Source organism: Bos taurus, chromosome 22 (assembly GCF_002263795.3).
Source record: "Bos taurus isolate L1 Dominette 01449 registration number 42190680 breed Hereford chromosome 22, ARS-UCD2.0, whole genome shotgun sequence".
NCBI classification, from domain to species: Eukaryota; Metazoa; Chordata; class Mammalia; order Artiodactyla; family Bovidae; genus Bos; species Bos taurus.
In genome coordinates this window covers 18,658,587-18,678,317 of record NC_037349.1, presented here as the reverse complement: position 1 = coordinate 18,678,317, position 19,731 = coordinate 18,658,587, and the positions used below count along the sequence as shown (strand labels likewise).

At 41.1% G+C, this 19,731-nt stretch overlaps 1 protein-coding gene and 1 long non-coding RNA gene across 4 annotated transcripts in view; one reads left to right on the top strand and one right to left on the bottom strand.

Moving 5' to 3' along the window:
* Positions 1-19,731, bottom strand: part of LOC112443504 (uncharacterized) — a 730,208-nt gene that overhangs the window by 4,441 nt on the left and 706,036 nt on the right. The window lies entirely within an intron of this gene.
* Positions 1-19,731, top strand: part of GRM7 (glutamate metabotropic receptor 7) — a 940,532-nt gene that overhangs the window by 889,323 nt on the left and 31,478 nt on the right. The window contains exons 10-12 of one of the 3 annotated variants that reach the window (XR_009492289.1): positions 9,197-9,317; positions 11,317-11,376; positions 12,220-12,319. The exons of 1 other annotated variant lie outside the window; for it this stretch is intronic. Coding sequence is in view for 1 of the 2 variants with exons in the window: in XM_024982891.2 (XP_024838659.1) it covers positions 3,714-3,784 (71 nt within the window). In the remaining variant the exon portion in view is untranslated. Of the gene's footprint in view, positions 1-3,713; positions 3,806-9,196; positions 9,318-11,316; positions 11,377-12,219; positions 12,320-19,731 lie in introns of those variants that run through there. One more of the 3 variants, XM_024982891.2, reaches the window with a different exon arrangement.

Sequence of the window (19,731 nt, the reverse complement as noted above, 5' to 3'; positions counted from 1 at the left end):
AGACATACACATTTAACAACATATGGCCAATACTGATAAAAAGAAAACATGATCAAAAGTCTATATGTATTGAAAATTACTGATCAAATTAGCAACTTTGAATTGGGAATAATTAATCTAATACTGCGCTATTTAAAAATAACTAGCTTTCAAATAACATTTCTACTGTTTCTAGCCTTTAATGATGAGGGTCTACCCTTGTTGAGGCTGTGTGGAGTATGCTACTGGCTGTTAAAATGTTCATATTCACATGACCCTGATAATAACAAAAACACATCTGTTATCCTTTGAGATAGACATTAAATAGAATGCTCTGGGTGGGAGATCTCTCTTACTCTTCCTGATAACTCTGTAGGCCAGTGACCATTGTTGTCCTTTTACTGAAGAATCCCAGGCTCAGGAAGATCAGGGACTATCACCAAAGTCCTACACCACATAGCAGGGCAGCTTGGTCTGAAACCCAGGTCTGATCCCAAACCCACGCTTGCTGCTCTCTGCTGCTCTGTTTCCCACAACATGAGTGATATGTGATAATCCTAATGCAGAAATTCCTCTTTGGGCTTCTCTGTTTGGCACTCCAGCTTGCATATACAGAATATGATGATGTCTGGTGGCCGACTCTGGTGAAATGTGCTGTGGGACGCATTGCTGTTTGCTGTGTTGTCTGCAAAGACAGGAGCTCAAAGGAGGCTGCCTGGGTAGAGGCCTCATCTGACAACTCAAAAATCCAAGTATCTTAATTACCTGTGTCAGTCACAACAATCGTTCTATTTGGGATTCATCTGATGCCTTCCCCTTGAAAAAGTTTTGTTGGGTTTTGTCATTGTTGGTATTTTGGTGTCTACACAGAACAAAGATAAATAGTTCAAGGAGGGGGGAAAAAAAAGAGATGAAATCCAAAAGAGCCTTTGTCTCACAATAAATCCAAAAGATGTTTTAAAAATTATTTTAGTTATTTTGGCTTTGTGTAGACACTCCCTGAAAGTAACCATCAATAATGTGCCCAGATATCATCTGAATTATAGGAGGAGATTCATGTACCTCCAAACATTGGGGTTTCTGATGACCCAGCTCTCAAAGGTCCCTAAGAAAAGTCAAAAGACCTTTTCTGCACAAAATCTGTCCAGTAGAGTTTTCTGCAATGATGGAAATGTTCTCTGTGTTGTCCACTGTAGAAACCACTGGTCACATGTGGTGATTCAGAACTTGAAATATGGCTACTTAACTGATGAAATACACTTGAAATTTTTACTTCATTTTAAATAAATTTAAATAGCTATCCATGACTCCGAGGACTCCATCGGAGAGCAGAGCCAGAGATCATAAAAGCAAGGATTTCACTCTGGGACACTCAGTTTGAGCCCATTCTGGAAATACCTCCCAAGGTTTAGCAATGATGCTGAACTGGGACAAAGTCAACTTAACAGAATGAAATATGTGAGGTAAGACAAAAATGCAAACCTATAGTTACTTTAAATGAGCCCTAAAGAGCCATTAAGATGGAAAATGGTGACATCATAGATAGCCATTATATCCGGAAAACCAGTCCCTAGTAATAGAAAAATGAGTACATAGAGAGAAAGAAGAGTAGTGAAAATTCAATCAATGAAAACAGACCAGGCTGTTTTGATGAGAGAGAATATTATTATTGCGTTACTTAATACAAAATGTAGCTCCAAGTCATGTCAAACTTCTGAACTTTGGTAACAGAGACAAATAAATTACTGGCTGAAAGGAAACTTTCTGGTTAAAAAGAAACAAGTAAAAGCACAGACCATGGGCCTGAAGAAGGACTCTCTCTCCAAAGGGAGAGTTCTGCCTCCTGTTCTCAGAGGGAGTGTGTCTGGAAGGATGTTGAATTTATAGGATGAGCTACCTTCCTGTTTCCCTAAACACTTAGTCTCAGTGTATTTCAGTCTTCACTGTTTTCATTTTTAATCATTGCAGTTTATCATCTGGCGCATGCTCACTTCTATTCATCCAACTCCATACAGCAAGTATACATCCATATAAAAATGAATTTGTTGGCATAATATGGGCAGAAATTAAAGCTGCCCCCTACACTGCTTGATTTTTTTCCCAAGAAGTTTGGTTTTCCTCTTAGGTTGCCTCTTCAGTTCAAATTTCATTGCTTGAAAGAAAAAGTTATTTCTGCATGGATTCAACAAAAAGTAAATCTCAAAAACTGTCATGCATCTCTGTATTGCTGCCATATGGAATATCCAGAATTGGGTCGATGCTGGTTGGTTTCTGAGCTCAGATGAAAAACAGCAGGGGGTCTAAGGGTGTAGCTCCGCCACTTACTGTATTTTTATTTATACAAGCCGTAGTTCTGCTGCTAGAGGACCACGAATGCCTGACCTAATGTGGGGAGCTTTAGATCTGGCCACCTTGAAGACTTCTCCACACCCCTTCTCTGCAAAGAAGGGCACCTCAACCTCTGGTTCTCGCACCTGCATCTTGAGTTAGGCTCATTTCTCCCAACTTTCTCTTATTGACTGGGCAGATATATGTTCATGGCAAACTTGAAGATGCCAGATCAACTGGAGGACTTGGTTCTTGGCTTATCTATGGCCACCAAGACCTTTTTCCAGTTGGATGAATAATATGAACCGAGGCAGCATGGCTTTATTGAGATGGTGGGTAGGAACTGCTAGCTTCCTCGCCTGGTGTGGTCAGAATCAGAAGATGCTCTGTGAATTAGCCTCTGATCAGATGCTTTCCTTGTAAAGGATTGCAGTGCACAGAATGAGCAGCCCTAAGCTACCTGGTTCTAAACAACCATCCATTTTCTAAGCCAGTGCCCCAGCCAGTGCAGAGAAGCTGCTCAAGTACCTGGACTGGTTACAAATAGTTTATTCTGGACCTTCCTAGTGATTAGAGATGGCAGGAATGTGGACAGCTGGGGCACACCGCCTTTTTGGATATGGGGCAATATGACTGATAAACTGACCTGGAGAAAGAAGCTGGACACACACTGTGCAAAAGACTAATTTAAGACAGTGAGCATATTGTGATGAAGCACATTTTAGAAGAATGGCCTTTTACCACCAAAACAGAAAATCAATAATAAGATTTTAAATATAAGTTTGTATTCTGGTCCTTTGTTGAAAATTATCATTTTGCATATACTTAAGGAAAATATACAAATAAAAACTTGTGCTGCTCAATAAATCCCTCAACTGCTAGAAAATGGATGAGGGGACCACAATCTTCCCAAGTAACAATGCCAAGAAAATTCTGGAACATGCTCCTGTGCTGTGTCAATTAGTGATGGCTTTTGTTTTGTTTTGCTTGTTCATTTGTTTGGATCCCTGACATTCTCTACATTATGTTACTTGTCTCATTCTTCTGGACTAATCATGCAGGTCAGCATGAAAGGTCTAGGCTGAGTCAAAAATAGGATATCAACAAGAAGAAAAATAACCTTCTGAGCAGGTAGATACATTATTTTGGAGCTGGTTCCCTCACCTGCTTCACTTCAAGTCAAGTCCAAATGCTTTAAACCATAAACCACCCATACTCCCATGTTCAGAGGTACCTGAATTGTGGTCAACTGGTCTACCAAAAGCTACTGAACCCACTGAGAGAGTGGGCATAATGTCTGTGGTCTCTATCGCAGCCTCTTCTCCAAAAGGAGAGAAAAAAGAATAAAAATGAATATTGTGTGCACATTTATTTTATACATACCTATATATTTACTTTTCCTGTAGACTGTATACCACCAGTAAGAAAGAGTGTACAAAAGTCTGTTACTTGGTACACTATTCCACCAACAGTATAGCTTTTGCCTGCTTTCCAAAAGGTAAGAAACAATCTACTTTTTGTTTATTTGTGTGTTCTTGTCTCCACTGAGAATTAGAAATGTTTCCATGAAAACTGTGCATGATGACCTCAAAATCTATGTATACAAAGAAATACATTTTCAAAGATGTTTGCTAAGTTTAGTGTAGATGGCTGCTGTGGGTCACGTGCCTGGTTTATTTTCTGGAGAACAGGTGATGGAGTGTGTGTGTATGTGTATTTCCTGAGCCAGATTCAGTAACGGCAGGTTTGGTGCTGGTCACTCTACTTTAAAAGTCTCAATGGTGATAGCTTATTTTTATATGTATTTGTTCATACTCTGGTTTGAGAAGACAATATGGAAAACTTGGATGAGAAGGTAAAGCTTAGTAAAAATATTTGTCCTGGTTTACTTTTTTATTAAATATATACTGAGAAATATCAATGAATGACTCTCCCATCTCAAACCCAAAATGGTCATGGTTCCTTTTTTGCAGCAAAGAAATAGAAAAGATTTGCTGGCTGGGCTTGATGATGAATTAAAGAGGACATGGGACTCATAATTCTGCCTAAGAGAAACAAGGAACCACCTTCACTTATCTGAGAAAGCAGGGAGAGGTTCAGTGAAAGACCTAAAGAGTCTAAAGATAAATTTCAACATTAGTCAAACCCAAGAAATACCAATAAATACCTCGGGTATTCAAACTTATACCTTAGAACAAATGGTCAATTGCGTGATGTGTGAACAGGCATGGGAATGGTCTGCTCTGAGAGTTGTTACTGACTCACCACTGATGGTTATGTTGGGTTGGCCAAAAAGTTCATTCTGGCTTTTCTGTAACATCTTATGGAAAACACTTGAACAAACTTTTTGCCCAGACCGGCGTATCACTTTGAGCCCTTACTAAAGGATAAATGCTATGAAATAGTAGTAGTAGTAGTAATAGTACCTCCCTGTTTCAGCCTAAGCAATATGATAGAATAGTAAAAAGTAACACTTGCTTTGGCAAGCATCCTTGTCCACCTGGTCAGGGCAATTCATACTGAAGGAAAACAAACAATAGAAAATTGTGGCGGATTCATTTCGATGTTTGGCAAAACTAATACAATATTGTAAAGTTTAAAATAAAATTAAAAAATTTAAAATAAATAAATAAAAACAAAACAAAAAAAAAGAAAACATGGAATAGTGTCATTAAATTCATGGGGTGGCTGTGAATAAAAGGCCCCCTTTTGTTTTCCTCTAAACCTCCTACTATACTAATAAAATCAACAGAAGCACTTCTCTCTAGAGATGTCAAGTAAGAGATCAGACACAGGAGGGGGAAGTATTGCGTCATAATGTGGGCTAGTCTTCCTCTTTCCTATCGAGGACCATTTTGTCAGATCATTGCTATGCTTCTTTCCATCTTTGTTTTTATTATGGTATTCTGAGTACCAATCATATTCTTTTCCTTTTAATCCATTTAGAACTGTAAGACAGGACAAGAGTGCTTTCAAAGTATAATTACATTTACTGTTGATTTAGATGGATGCCAGCAACTCAGTCTTTAATTTGAGATGTATTGTTCACATAGCTATTCCCTTTTCCATATTAACACGGTCTGTCCTAGTTTTTAAATAGGGCATTCTTCTGTCCCAGTGAATTTATAACTGTATTCCAGTGAGATTTCAAGTTTTCCAGTACAAGTACTTGTCAAAACACTGCAGCTCATCACTTTAATAGTCCTCTTACATGAAACTGCCTGAGCATAAATGGGAAGGAAGTTTCCCTGGGTAAAAATGATAGATTTAATCCAAATCCATTAAAAATTCTCCCTAGCTCCATTCTCAGTCGATGCCTTTTGGTTTAAAGGGTGCAAGATGAAAATGTTGTAAGTCAACCTTCCGGTTAAAAAGTACTTTTAGGATCTGCTGCTTAGAAACAAACTTTTTTCTAGGATTTTCTTGTTTCAAAGAGTTTGATTAGGTGCTCACCTTTTCTGCCAATTTAAAAATGTATAAACCTTAATTAGGTTGAATTGGTTAACAGTGCTTTTCAGGTCTACTACATCCTTCTACTTTTCTATCTATTCATTCTATTAATTTTTGAGAGCTTGATACTAAAACTCCAACCAAAAATATTCATCTACTTAAAAATAACTGTAATACATAGTAGAACTATATGTAACTTTGTTCTGTATTTTCCAAATCTTCTGTAAATGTGTTATCATACTTTCATAATTTAAAAACTAAAAAAGAAAGAATATTCAAAGATTATAGAAGTGGCTTCATAAATTAATGATAAACATCTTACACAGTTACTTAAAAATAATTGAGAATGGAAGTTGGTCTAAGTTACAGGTATTCAAAGAGGGGAGTATATGACCATGTTCAAGTTCCAGTGAGACTGGACAGCTTGGGCAAAGAGTGAAAGAAGGCCTGTCATGTTGCTCCTTCAAATCCATCTCTGTGCCTATTTTCGGGGCCACAAAACAGTAAAGAAAAACCTATCAATTCTAGAGTGAAATTCTGTAAAACTTCAGTGTAGGCCACCATGCCCCAACAAAGGCAGATGATATTGAGCAAATCAAACATCTGCTTTTGGGGGATTTAGAGGAAGCAGGTTCAAATTCAGACAGAACAGAATAACCCGATTTGAAAATACTTTCCCTGAAACCCACTCTCCTTTGACAGATACAGTAGATCAGATACCACCTGACTCAGCACTGCCTCTCTCTCTTGTCTGAATGGTGTTTAATTTTGAAATTCTGCAGTATTATCAATCCAGTGATATTTATTTTAAACTTCAATGAAGCAAAAAACAAACAAAAACTGATCACATATAAATTAAAATCCTCCATTAATCTGGCATCATCACCAGATCAGGAAACACGTTGTTGTGTTAGGAGGTGTATTTTCATACCACAGGATGGTTTTTCTGATTGGAAAACTTTGAGTTGAATTCAGCCTTGCAAATATGGACAGTCCCAAGTCTGATTTTACATTCTGCTTAAACAGTACTGAATCCTGTTTTGTCCAGGTATATTTGTCCAGGTTCTGAGCAAGTGCATTGGTTACAATATTATGGACAGTTCACTAATGTATTATATGGTATTGTACATCATTTATGTTTTTTATAATTTCTTGTTTATCATTTCTGCATTGGGGTTGTTTCACATTTTTAAGCTTTTCAGAGGTGTGCAATCTCAGTTTTTGTAATGTGTTGAGACGCCCCCTCCTCTTTGACATTCAAGGCAGTAACCCTGAGTTAACTGAAGATGCCTTCAACTGAAATTCCATTTAAGAACACTCTATAAGTACAGCTTAGCAAGGAATATATGTTCCCTGGCCTTTTACATAGAACCACCTTAGAAATAAACGCAGCTATAAATCTTGCCAGCATATTTCTTTCTGCCTAAGTGCTCTGTGAAGTACCCCCGTTTCTCTCATCAGGGTTTGGTCTCGGCATCCTCAAAAACCAATTAATATCTTCCCTCCCCATTCTGTAACTTTGGTTGGACTTAAAGAATGGAATGAAAAGTCCACATGCCTAGGATGTCTACTAGTTCATGACATCAAAGGAACATATACGTCATTTCCCCAAGTCCTGAAAACTATGTCAACTTTTACATTGAAATCTGGCACCACATCGTCTGGCCAGAGTCTGTGAAACAGAAGAGTGTTTTTAAGTTGGGTCAGTCAGAAAAGTGTTTGTCGAGCACCGGTCCCCTGAGTCAGCCCTAAACTGACTAGGAATGGGGGAGAGAAGCAGACAGTACCCTCAGGGACCTCAGATCTAACAGAGGACTCGCAGGTAAGCAATTTCAATTCAGGTGACAGGGGATCTTAGAAGAAGTAGCAGGAGGGAGTGTGGAGAGCATCACCCAGAGGGGTTTGTTTGAGCTGCTCTTAGATGAAGGCCTCCAGGCAGCCATAAAGAAAAGGCTGGAGGCAGGAAACAAGGAAGCACAAACAAGCTGAGATACAAAGAACGTGCTGGGTCATGGGGTGGGATCACAGTTCTGCGAGACTGCGCTACTACTGTGTACTGAGGCAGAGGGTTTTGAGGATGACAGAAGCTGTGTAGAGAGGGACTGAAACTTGCTCATCTCTGTGCTGTGAATACGGTGCCTGCAAACACTGAGGCCTCAGAAAATGTCTGTGGCATGAATGGAGTGTAATGTATCACATATCAAAGGCTCCCAGCCTCACCCAGGATGCAGTAGGCAACAGTAAATACCTACCAAGTGGGGCTTCCCTTGTAGCTCAGCTGATAAAGAATCTACCTGCAATGCAGGAGACCCCAGTTCAATTCCTGGGTCAGGAAGATCCCCTGGAGAAGGGGCACTCCAGTTTTCTTAGGCTTCCCTGGTGGCTCGGATGGTAAAGAATCTGCCTGCATTGCAGGAGACCTGGGTTCAATCTCTGGGCTGGGAAGATCCCCTGGAGGAGGGCATGGCAACGCTTATTCTTGCCTAGAGAATCCCCATGGACAGAGGAGCCTGGCAGGCTACAGTCCATAGGGTCGCAAAGAGTCAGACACAACTAAGAACAGCATAGAGGAGTTATTAACAATAAGAAAGCACCAAGTCTACAGCTTCAGCAAGCAGAGGCGTAGTCTTCCAGATAAAATTTCTAAAGTCACAAGAGGCAGTATTTGACCCTGTTGTCACAGGTCTCCAAACACTGTTTTTATTGATAACCCTTAAAACTGATGGTCAGCGCTATTCCTGCACTTGCATAAATACCATTCCTACTGATGAGCTACCCTGTGGATGAAACCAGCCAAGTTTTATGCCCATTTGTTTCCTTGTATGGACTGCGGAGACCAGTTTTCATTTGAAGGGAACATCAACTTCAAAATAAATTTATATTTTAAAAATAATAATAAAAATAAAATAAACAAAAAACAGAAAACAAAGTTATCTTTGGAAATGAATCCTAAGTGCTTGAGTTAAATGGTTATAGCTTCTCATTTGGTAAAAACAGAAACATGATCAATGTAATTTTTTTTTTTCTTCTAAATATTCAGTGCATTTTCTCAGAGACTGGCATTCAGGACAGAGTTTGTGTTTTAGACCCCCCGTTTAATTTGCATTTGAAAAGAAAACAGCATGTCCTAAACCAAGGTCAGTTAATCTCTACAATCTTTCTTCCTTCCAATTACTGTGAATGAGCATCTTCTCAGGACACAAGCAATGGTGACTCTGGTTTCTGCTACTAAAGACATGTCTCAGCTCCGCAGATGTTCTTTTTTTTTTTTTTTGGCTGTACAATGGAATTCGGATGCATTTTAAATTAACTTTCTCTAGGAATCAAAGGTAATCATTATTTCTTTTTATGATCCACATGAATATTATCATTGTCTTTTTTTTTCTTTTCAAATATAAGATTATTTTTCAGTTCCTTTTATATCTCTGTCCTCTTTCAGAGTAACCTCTGGAGACCCCAGCTTGTTCAAAGAGGATTGAGAAGATCACTCCAAAGCCTCTTCTTGTTGAGCTGATCCAAGCATTTAGAGGACATAACAGGAGTCAGCCATCCCATTCTCTGTAAGTTGTGGTCCTGATGTCACTTATGACCTTGTGTGTGCTGTTTCTTTTCTCTGGCTAAGAATAAGGAAACCTGCACCAGGGTCCTAACCATGGCGCTGATACTCTGAGCGGCATAAGCTTCACCACCTCATGGACCTCTGTGACCTTGAATAAGTCATGTCCTGTATCACCTTTAGGCTCCTCTTCTGTGAAACAGGAGGAAGCTTCCCTTGCTGAGACACTATGGAGATGACATGGAACCACGTACACGAAAACCTTCCTTTATGAAGGGCTGTGCATATATAAGGCAGCATTGTTGGTCTGTGATCATCTCTCTGTGTCACTGTAATTGGCTTTTCTTTCCCTTCTTCTTTCATGGTTACATTTTTATTTTATTTTATTTTTTTTGTCTACTGTGAACCATCAGAGTTGGAAGGAATGACATCTGGATTGCTATGAAGTCAGGAACCTTTTCTCTAAGTACCATAAGCTCTGTTTTTGAGATGGGTCACGGTGGTCTCTGATGGGTTATTAATAGTCTTTGGGCTAGGTAAAATTGACACAGAAGGTGATCAGTCACTCAGCAAGACTGCTGTGGGACAGCTAGGCTCATACCACCTGATATAAGAACCACTCCCTGTGATTAACTCTGACAGGTCACTCCAGGCCAACTGGCAAGCTGAAGTGCATTTTAAGTACAAATAATACTTCTGGGTATGTCTTGAGTGATAGACTAATGGTTGAGTGGAACAGAATCACTCAGTCTTCACTTGTGAAACACATCTGATTTCCTTTCTAGGCCCAGATATTACAACAACATCAATTAATAAGATCTCTAGGATCTCCATTGATACTTTGGTATTTATCAAGCTTACATCAAATACAAGACTGACCCAAAGGGCCAGGCTCATTCATCTCATTATCAAAGGGCCTAGAATTGTGCTTCAAAGCAATAACAATAATATCCATTCTGATGGTTGTTATAACTGCACCATATTATGCCTATAGACTTACAAAGTGCTCAGCCATCCAGTGAGACAGGTCTTACTGTCCCCACTTAACATGGGGAGCCTCAAATGAGGAAACTGAGGCTCAGAACCATAAAGCAATTTCAAGTGACTCACACACCACAAATACATGCCTGAACTTGGCTTTCGTGGCCAGAATTCTTTCTCATAAACTTCTCTAAAATTGAGTGGAGTAGGACAGAATGTTTCAGTCTACCATAGTCTATCAAATGAGCATTTATTGTTCTCATTAAATTGATTCTAGGAGTCTTCAACTTCCTGAAGATGAGAGAGGCCCTTCAGGGAAGAAATCATAAGCTGTTTCCAGGGCCATTTTAGAATAAGATGTGTTTTGGTTTGTTTTTTTCCTTAATGGTACTTTGAATGATAAGGCTTCTTGATGTCATGTCTCCTACTATTGAATTCTTCTGGTGGTCTGAAAAAAGTTAAAGACTATTGTTTCTGCCTCAAAGAACATGGCCTTCTGGAGTTAGAAATGTCTAACTCTTAAGAATGCATCAAACTCCACAGAATAACATACTTGGGCAGGGCACAGTCTGTTCAGAGTAAAAATCACAGGTCATGCATTTTGATGACTATAAGCAGACTCTACCTCTGCATCAGGTGATCGAATTTGGCATGGGAACCTAAGTGAAGGAAATTAAACTCGGAAAAGGATTTGCTAGCATTAAAAAATGGCACTTCCCTGGCTTACAAAGGTGTAGAGCTAATTCCCTCCCCAGCTTCATCACCTGCTCCTTCTCTCTTCTGCTTCTGCCACCGCAAAGCTCTACAAAGAAGTGGGCCACCAGGGTCATTACTGTCCGTGTTAGCTGAAAATCTGATTAAGCTGGCTTCCTAGGGTTAGCATGAGAAATGTTAGATTTTCATGCTCAGAGCTTAATTCTTCTTTCCCTCGATTCTGTCATGTTTGCAAACTTCATTTGCATTTTAATTTCCCGTGGTTTGCCAAAGTCCAGACTGAGACTTGAGCTGTTGTTTCTGTTCAGGTGAAAAGTCCGACCACAGTGGAGCATCTGCAGTGGCACTGAGTCAGGCAACTGGCCAAGGCAAGTATTTGCTGCCTACTTCTGAGGGTCCCCAGGGAGCTTCGCCACCCAGCCCGCCAATGCACTTAATGAGTAGAGGAGACTCTGTCCAGTTTCCAGAACCATCTTGGTCCTGGGTGGTCCTTACTACATACTAACCAGTGCTCTCAGCATTCCCAAATAAGGGGAAATTATCGTAAATGGGAGTTGGGATCTTGGTCTACTAGGATCATATCATGGGGCTTTATTTAGGGGAGACATCAGTGCCATTAAGTAGGAAAGATCCCTACCGTGAGTTACTGTTATCAATTACCAAGGAAGGCAGTCTCCTCCTGGGGGCTGGATGCTCTGCCTTCTGTGTTCTAGAAGCAAGGATGGTAGTATCAGTGGGGCATCATCCCTGCTCCCAGAGGAGGCAAGATAAATGACAAAAGGGAGGCATTTATGCCAAGCAGGCAAAGATGATCTTCGGAAAAGGTTATCTCTGCCTCCGTTTTGTCATTGGTAACATACGCCTGCATACAACAGTCGTTCTTGTTTAGTCGCTCAGTCATGTCCAACTCTTTTTGACCCCATGGCGTGTAGCCCACCGGGCTCCTGTGTCCACGGGATTAACCAGGCAAGAATACTGGAGTGGGTTGCCATCTCCTTCTCCAGGGGCTCTTCTCAACCCGGGGAACAAACCCGCCGTCTCTGGCATTGGCAGACGCACTTTTTACCACTGAACCACCAGGGGAGCCCTCATACGACAGTAAAGCACTAAGAACAGCGTTGGCACCATGGCCAGCTCTGTTGGAAAGTTAGCCATCAGCGTTATTACATTACCTACAATTAACTGAACTTTTCTCTGTGTCTTCCCTCTAGGAAAGAACTTGGAGATTTCAATCTGATCCTCTCCCCTGTGATCTCTTGTACCCCTCTTCCTCTGTACACCAACACAATAAAATTCAAGACTGTCAAATAATCCACGTGTGTCTGATGTTTATTTGGAAAACCTGCCAGGTTTTCCGACTGCGATATCAACCCACATCTTCTCTTGTCATATTTAGTATTGACTGTTTAATGAGCAACTGTGCCTTAAAGCCAAAATTTCACTGCACTATCAGAGACCAGAGGAGCTACCTGGGAATGGACATTCAAACACACTTAGTTTCATTTCATAACAGAGAAACTACTGTCCCAACTTTTGGCATAAATGCATTCAACACGGTCACCATTGCAGCAATGTTTACATTGCTATTACCACCTGTTAATACTCAGATATTTAAGAAAATACCAGGGACCAATTTAAATATCCAGTGTATAACAGAAAATCTGCCGTTAAGAGATCTGAAATGCATTTTAGTTTGTGCTTCTAATTTAAATATTTTCTTCCCTAACCTGCTGCTCATCAAATGTCACCTGTATGTGTCCTCCCTGGGGACTCTGATGCACATTCAGGTTTGGGAACTCTTTTTTAATCCCTTCTTATAATCAACATGTGCAATGTGGCTGGTGCGATGGTGACACTTACAGAGCAGAGTTTTCCAGAATATTAAAAAGACTAATTAAAAACATGTATACACACACACATATTCAGGTTTATCACACCAGCAGCATCCACCACTCACGTTCCCAGGAGCCATCTCTAGCTGTCTGCTAGCACAGTGAGAAGCTATTTCAAGGTCTTCTCTCAAGAGACTCTTCCAGACTGGTACCACAGACTAAATAAAGATGAAGCTAATTGCTGAGCTCTATTATTGGAGCAGAAAACATAGCACCATCTTTGTTTAAAGCTGAGTCTCCATGACAACAGCAGATAAGAAGCTGGGTTAACAGTCATCTTTCCTGCACTTAGTGAGCCCCAGGTCATGCCCTTCATGGGCAAAATGAATTGATACATCCTTATGCAGTCGTTTCAGACTGCTCAGCAGGGCAACTCTGATTTTGTTTAGCTGGGAGGTCCTCAAAGAGATAAACTATTTTCATACTTTTCTTGATGTTTTTCATGCCTTCTTACCCAATCAGAAAGTGAAAACTGTCAGAATAACCACTGTTAAAATGGCCATTGCTGTTAAAAATGCACCTTGATTTTATGTGGCAGCCTAGATGCTAAACCCTACTTTGCCCTGTTCTAGATTGCTTAACTCTCTGTGCATCGGTTTTCTCATCTTCAAAATGGGTATAATATTATTAACTACCTCATACATGTAGGGTTGTTATTAGGATTAAATTAGTTCCTATGTTTAACACAATGTTTGGTATATAATGGCCAAATAATTAGTTGATATTATGAGCATCACCAGTGAAACAATAACCGCTCAGTTCATACAGTAGCCATTGGCTACCTGTGGCTAATGAATTAACTTGAAGTAAATTAGTTGAAAAACTTGTTCTTCAGTTGCAATGGCACATTCTAAGTGCTCAGTGAGTACCTGTGACCTAGTGTCTACTCTGCTGGAGAGCAAAGATGTGGTACACTGAAATCGTCACAGAAGTCTACTGGACAGCTGAGCCATAGCTCAGGAAAAATAGAGGAGAAGAACTTCCCTTACAGGAGAGAGATGTGTTGTTCTCAGCAGTCTCTGTTGACTGTGCAAACAGTCTTCAGACTCTCTGGGAGCAGTGGGGCCGATTTCTTTTGTAGCATCTAGTCAAGAGTGGTTTCCAGTGTGAAATATGCAATCATCATTGTCAGTTTAAAAAAAAAAAAGTTTTCTGAAAACAGTTCTCTCTCAGTTGGCACAGTTCCCCATTCCTTTCATACACTCTTTTAATTGCTGTATCTGTTAATTCTACAGTTGCACATACTTCTCGAAAAGCAGGTCAGGTGGCAACTTCATAGCCATCACATGTCTTGCAGTAGAACCCCGTGGCTACTGGAGAGGATGGTTTTCTTAACCGCCACTCAGAGGGGACTGATGGGAATGTTTACCTGTCAGGTCAGTGATGCTCAGAAAGAGAAGCAAAGTTAAATATTTAGAGATGGAGACACAGGCCTTTGCTCCATCTCAGGAAGCAAGTTTCATTGGTGAATGGTCAATTGTGGATTCTAATGTTGGCTGGAAATGCTTGGTCCTTTTCCTTAGAGTCAAATTGCCATGTCTTGTTCGTCCTATGTCTGGTTAGGCCCTGATATCATTGCCTGGAAGGTGCTTTGTGAATGTTTGAGAGTGAGAGAAAAACATAGGCAAAGCAAAAGATGTCCAACATTTCTAACAAGTAAAAGTTTTATGTGCATCGTGGACAGTTAGTGATGTTATACATGACCCAGAGGAGTCTTTGCTGCCAATTTATATTTTGGGAGAACTTCTACTATAAAACTAGCTTGGGAAGTTGGGAACAATAGCCAGTGAAATGTCCTTAATCTCAGGCCAGTTCTATCAAACTGGTTGAATATACAGCTCTGCTGCAGAGAAACCTCTCCCAGTATTTCCAATGCTCTTCCAGCCCTCAAGATATAAAAGGGCGGCATAGGGAGAGGGAAAGCAAAAACTTTCCCTTCCTACTCTTGAATTTTCTAAATTGGTTTGGCCAAAAAGTTCATTCAGATTTCCTGTACCATCATACAAAAACCCAAATGAGCTTTTTAGCCAATCCAAGAAAACAAAACAAAATAAAATTGATACTACAGGTAACTAAATACTCTCAATAGAAGAGTATCAATGCATCTATGTTTCAGAAAAAGATTTTTTAAAATCCACACAATTGAAATCACATCAACAACTAATGCTTACAGTCGGCTCACCCTTATATGGCATTTCAGCATTTCATAGTTGGGTTTTAACATGCGCTTACACAGACAGCATCTTATTTCGTTATCAGGGCGGCACGATGTGGCAGGTGGTCTCACCCTCACGCACAGGTGCATAAACAACGGCTCCGGGGGTTACAAAAATTGGCCAAGGTGTTACTGATGGAAGAGGCGTTAGAAGCCATTCTGACCCCAGTACACCCCTGCATCCTTTCATTAAAGAAGTGCAGTATCTTAGGACTGACAAGTTCATCTTTAAGCAAAAGAGAGAGAGAGAAAAAAAAATCCCTCATTATAGAAGATTTAGATTATAGTGCAATCTGGAAAAAGAATTTGTCTTTCCTGTAGATAATCACCAGCTCTGAGTAGCCATTGGGTCACCTTATCTACGAAAAGGTATATAGCTCAGCCAGGATGGAGAATAAAGATGGATGGCTAAAGGAGGAGGAGAGAATTATTAACACCAGGTAAAAATGCAGGCCGTTTATCTCTCCAAGGCCAGGAGGCTGGAACGGCTGGAGACGCGTGTACTGTGTGTGATGGGAGGAAACAGGGTTCTGTTGGTGCTATTTTAGCTGGTACCTTTCGATGCGGTCACCACATGGGTGATGAAGACACCGCAGAAGCCCAATTTAAATCCAGGGGTCTTACATTTAATCAAATAGCCTTGTGAGGCTGATTAAAGAGATTAAATTAAGTCTGAAAAGAAAGGGAGACATTTCCACTTTTTGGCATCGACTAATCTTGATTCTAATGGAGCCTGACTGAATCCACCCCACATGATTTATGGAGTGCTTACTGCTGTCAGGGTCTGGGTGCACATAGTGGAGACACAGCAAGCTGCCACTCCTCCAGGAATTTATATCATCCACAGGAGAAGGGAGAACAGCTAGCCTTATTAGACACGATACACGGATGCATGATAGAAGTGTGTGAAAAGGGCTCGGGACTTCTCCAGTGGTCCAGGGTTCCCACGGCAGGACCTGGGTTCAATCCCTGGTCAGTGAACTGAAGGCTGTGAACTAGACCCCACATGCCCCAAGTAAAGATCCTGTGTGCTGCAACCAAGACCTGCAGCCAAATAAATAAATATGAAAAGAGGGCTCAAAGTAGCCCTTGGCTCTCCTGAGGGGGACAGGAGGACATTTTCCTTGTGGCTTAAAGAATGGGGCAGTATGGGAGAGGGTGTTCCAGACAGAGGGAGGGGAAATGGAAATGACAGACAAGTGATGAAACGGCAGCAGTAGTATCAGCAGTGCTGTGGTAACAGACCTTGAGTGTTTTCCATGGACCCACCAGTGTTCCAAATACTTAACATCTATTAGCTCATTTAATCGTAAGAACCTCCTCAGATAGGCATCATTAGGCCCGTTTTACAGATCAGGAAAGTAAGGCACAGACATGTTAAGTAACTTCCCCAAAGCCACCAGGAAGTAGAGAATTCGGTTACAAACTCAGCCATCTGGGCCCCAAGACCATGATTCTGACCAATGCAGTGCCTTACAGGGATAGGTATGTGGTGTGTTTGAGGAAGATCCATTTTCCAGTTCAGCTAGATTGCAGAGCTTCTCAACCCTGGCACCAGTGACATTTGGGATTGGACAGCTCTTTGTGGTGGGGGGCTGTCTGTCAGGGGCGATGTTCGTAGAAGGTTTAGCAGTATCCCTGTCCTTTGTCCACTAGACAAAGATGCCTGTGGCATCTCCATCCTGCAGTTGTGCACATCAGCGATACCTCCAGACACTGCCCAGTGTTCTCAGGGGCACAACTGCCCCAGTTAAGAATCACTGGACAAACGTATGATGTGTGAGATCCGAGAGAGGCAGGAAAACGTTATCAGAGCCCCACTGTGAATATCCTCCAGGTCTATGCTGAAGGCTGTGTGAATGCAGACTACAGAAGGAAAGGTGCCACCTGGGGTTTAATAAGTGAGGAGCTACAGAAAAGATATAACTTGCAAAGCATCAGGGCAGGAGGTCCTATGGGAATCAACACAGACTTCTGAGTTCTCAGGTTAGGAGCAGGATGTGTTCTCAGGCTTTATAAATTATATGTTCAAAAATCCTAAAGCTAAAGATAGCAAAGGATAATATACAAGAACAGAGGACAAGTCCAGACACTCATTTCACCGACTGGTCCTTGGAATGCAGCCAATCTCTGACCCGAAACCTCAGAACTCCAAGTTTCATTTTAGGTAAGAAAGCTCCTGGATCTGGGAGGAAAAAGAAAAACTAACCACTCAGTTTTCCTAAGAGGCTGCAATGTCAGATCCCATGGCACTATGTAAGTGTGAACACAGTTGTGGTTCTGTCAGATTCAGAGAGTACATTTTTGCGTAAATATTTACTGGACACTTGGCCACCGTGGAAAAAAAAAATGGAAACATTTTCTCCCCAAGTTTCTATGTGTGTTAAGCCGTTTAAGTCACGTCCGACTCTTTGCGGCCCCATGGACTATAGCCCGCCAGGCTCCTCTGTCCATGGGATTCTCCAGGCAAGACTACTGGAGTGAGTTACCATTTCCTTCTCCAGGGGCTCTTCCCAACCTAGGGATTGAACATATGTCTCTTATGTCTCCTGCACTGATAGGCGGGTTTCTTTACCACTAGCGCCACACAATTGCAAGCCAAGGATGTTTATGATCAGAACAGCAATTTTATAAACAGGAATAAAAGGCGTATGAACCTTCTAAATATTCTACAATAACAGACTACTTTTGTAAAGCCAAAGATGGTTTTAAAATGATCTAGCTCAGAATTGTACCTCATGATAAACACCCACCTAATTAAACAATTACATCCATTCCTCAAGCATCCTTCTTTTCCATTACCTGTTTTGATTTCTGGTGAGTTCTTTTTCATGTCATTGGGAAGGATTATACAGAAGTATTTTCTTAGCCCTCTTTACAAAGCTGCAATGACCATTTTGAATCTCGTATAGTTGCAGGCTTCTGGCTTACTTCATAGTTTTGAAGATGGAATTCTCCTGGGGAAAAAATAACTTGATTGCCTAAAGAAAAGGTAACCCAATCTCTGAGAAAGCCAACAGCACATCTCTGACAGAAAGCCATCCGAGGGTCAGGGCCCAGGGCTTTGGAATCAGACGTGGCATAACTTTGAGGCCAACATCTTCCCATCTCAGCTGTCTTATCTGGCAATGCAGGGATGTGAATAACTTCATTAATCAGGTTCTTTCAAGGCTGCATGAGGTGGCTGGCCTGAACTATATGATCAGGAGTACAGCTAACGTTCAGTCCTAGGTATCCCTTCTGATCCAGAACTTAGAATCATTCAGGACTTTGGGAGATCACACCAACCTTGCAATCTCTTGGAGGTGTTTCTTGTGTTTCTTGGAGATAAGGAAACGACCTACCTTCTATAAGAGCACATCCCAGTTACTCTGTGAACCTCTCACAAGTTAAGGCATAAAACTGCCCCCACAACCCATCTCACTTTGGTCCCAGTGAGATGCTGGAATTGTGAGATTCAAGCCTCTCTCTCAATACCAGTGCTCCCAGGAATAATCTCAGACTCCTGGCTTGCGCTGTAGTGGAAAAAGATGTAATAGAGAATGCTGTCTCTTCAACAGCTTTGTTTAAAAAAAAAAAGATTCTCAGGTAGAATGGTGAAGTCAAGTTCAGGCATTAGACTAATACTTTGAAATTTTAAATTTCAAGCTTTACAGTTTGAGGAAAAATGCTAAGCTTTTAGATTCTTCATAAGTATTAAATAGGTTTAATCATAAGTACCCTGCAATATGTGCTTTGTTCCTTTTATTGGGAGTCAAATTGAAATTTCCGATTAAACAGGATAAATTATTACACAGCAGCCATTGTAACGGAAAAGCAGTTACCAAGAAGTTTAGTTTCTGTACTGATGAAAGGCATGTAAAGACATCAAAACTCAAACATCTGCAAGGCCCTGTTGGGAAAGGCGACACTGCGTGATGCCTCGTGACATTTTAAGGGCAGCAGACAGCTGGTGTGAGTGTAAGCAGTTTTAAGATGTCAGGAAGAAATTCAGATCACAGGATTAGGGGATCAGCCCTCATTTCATAGGTGACTTCTTCCTTTGCTTCAAAAATGAAAACACTTTCTTCTTCTCTAAGACAGATGTTAACAGAACAGAAGGCAAGCAGCCAGAAAGAGCAATGGATAAACTCCCGAGAGGGCAGTGAAAATGAGGCTCCCCAGACCCGTCTCCTCCAGAGAAACAGGAGCGTGAAATTGTTCAGACCATCTGGGGACTCGGTTGCTGGGTGTGGGGTGGGGCTTTCGTGCTTATGGCTGTGCAGTAGTGAAGGGCTTAGGCAGAACACAGTTGGGACATTTGTTGGCATGCTGCCCAGCCTTTCCCTGAAGATGCTTTTCCTTCTCAACACCAAGGCTCCTCCTCGGCCATTGGAGGCCTGGGCCTAGGAGCCCCCACAGAAGATACATGACATATGTTTGTCTCTATTTCACATCATCCCTTCTGGCCTCAATAACAGTTAGAGGAGGAGTATAATCCAACCAGTGGTATGAACTTCATTCAGCCAACTGCCTCTTAGCCTGAAGAGCAAATGGTCAGTGAACAGGGATACCTAAAGGAAGATGCTTTTTACTAGAATTGTTCAAAAATCAAACCCTAGGTTGAACAGAGAACA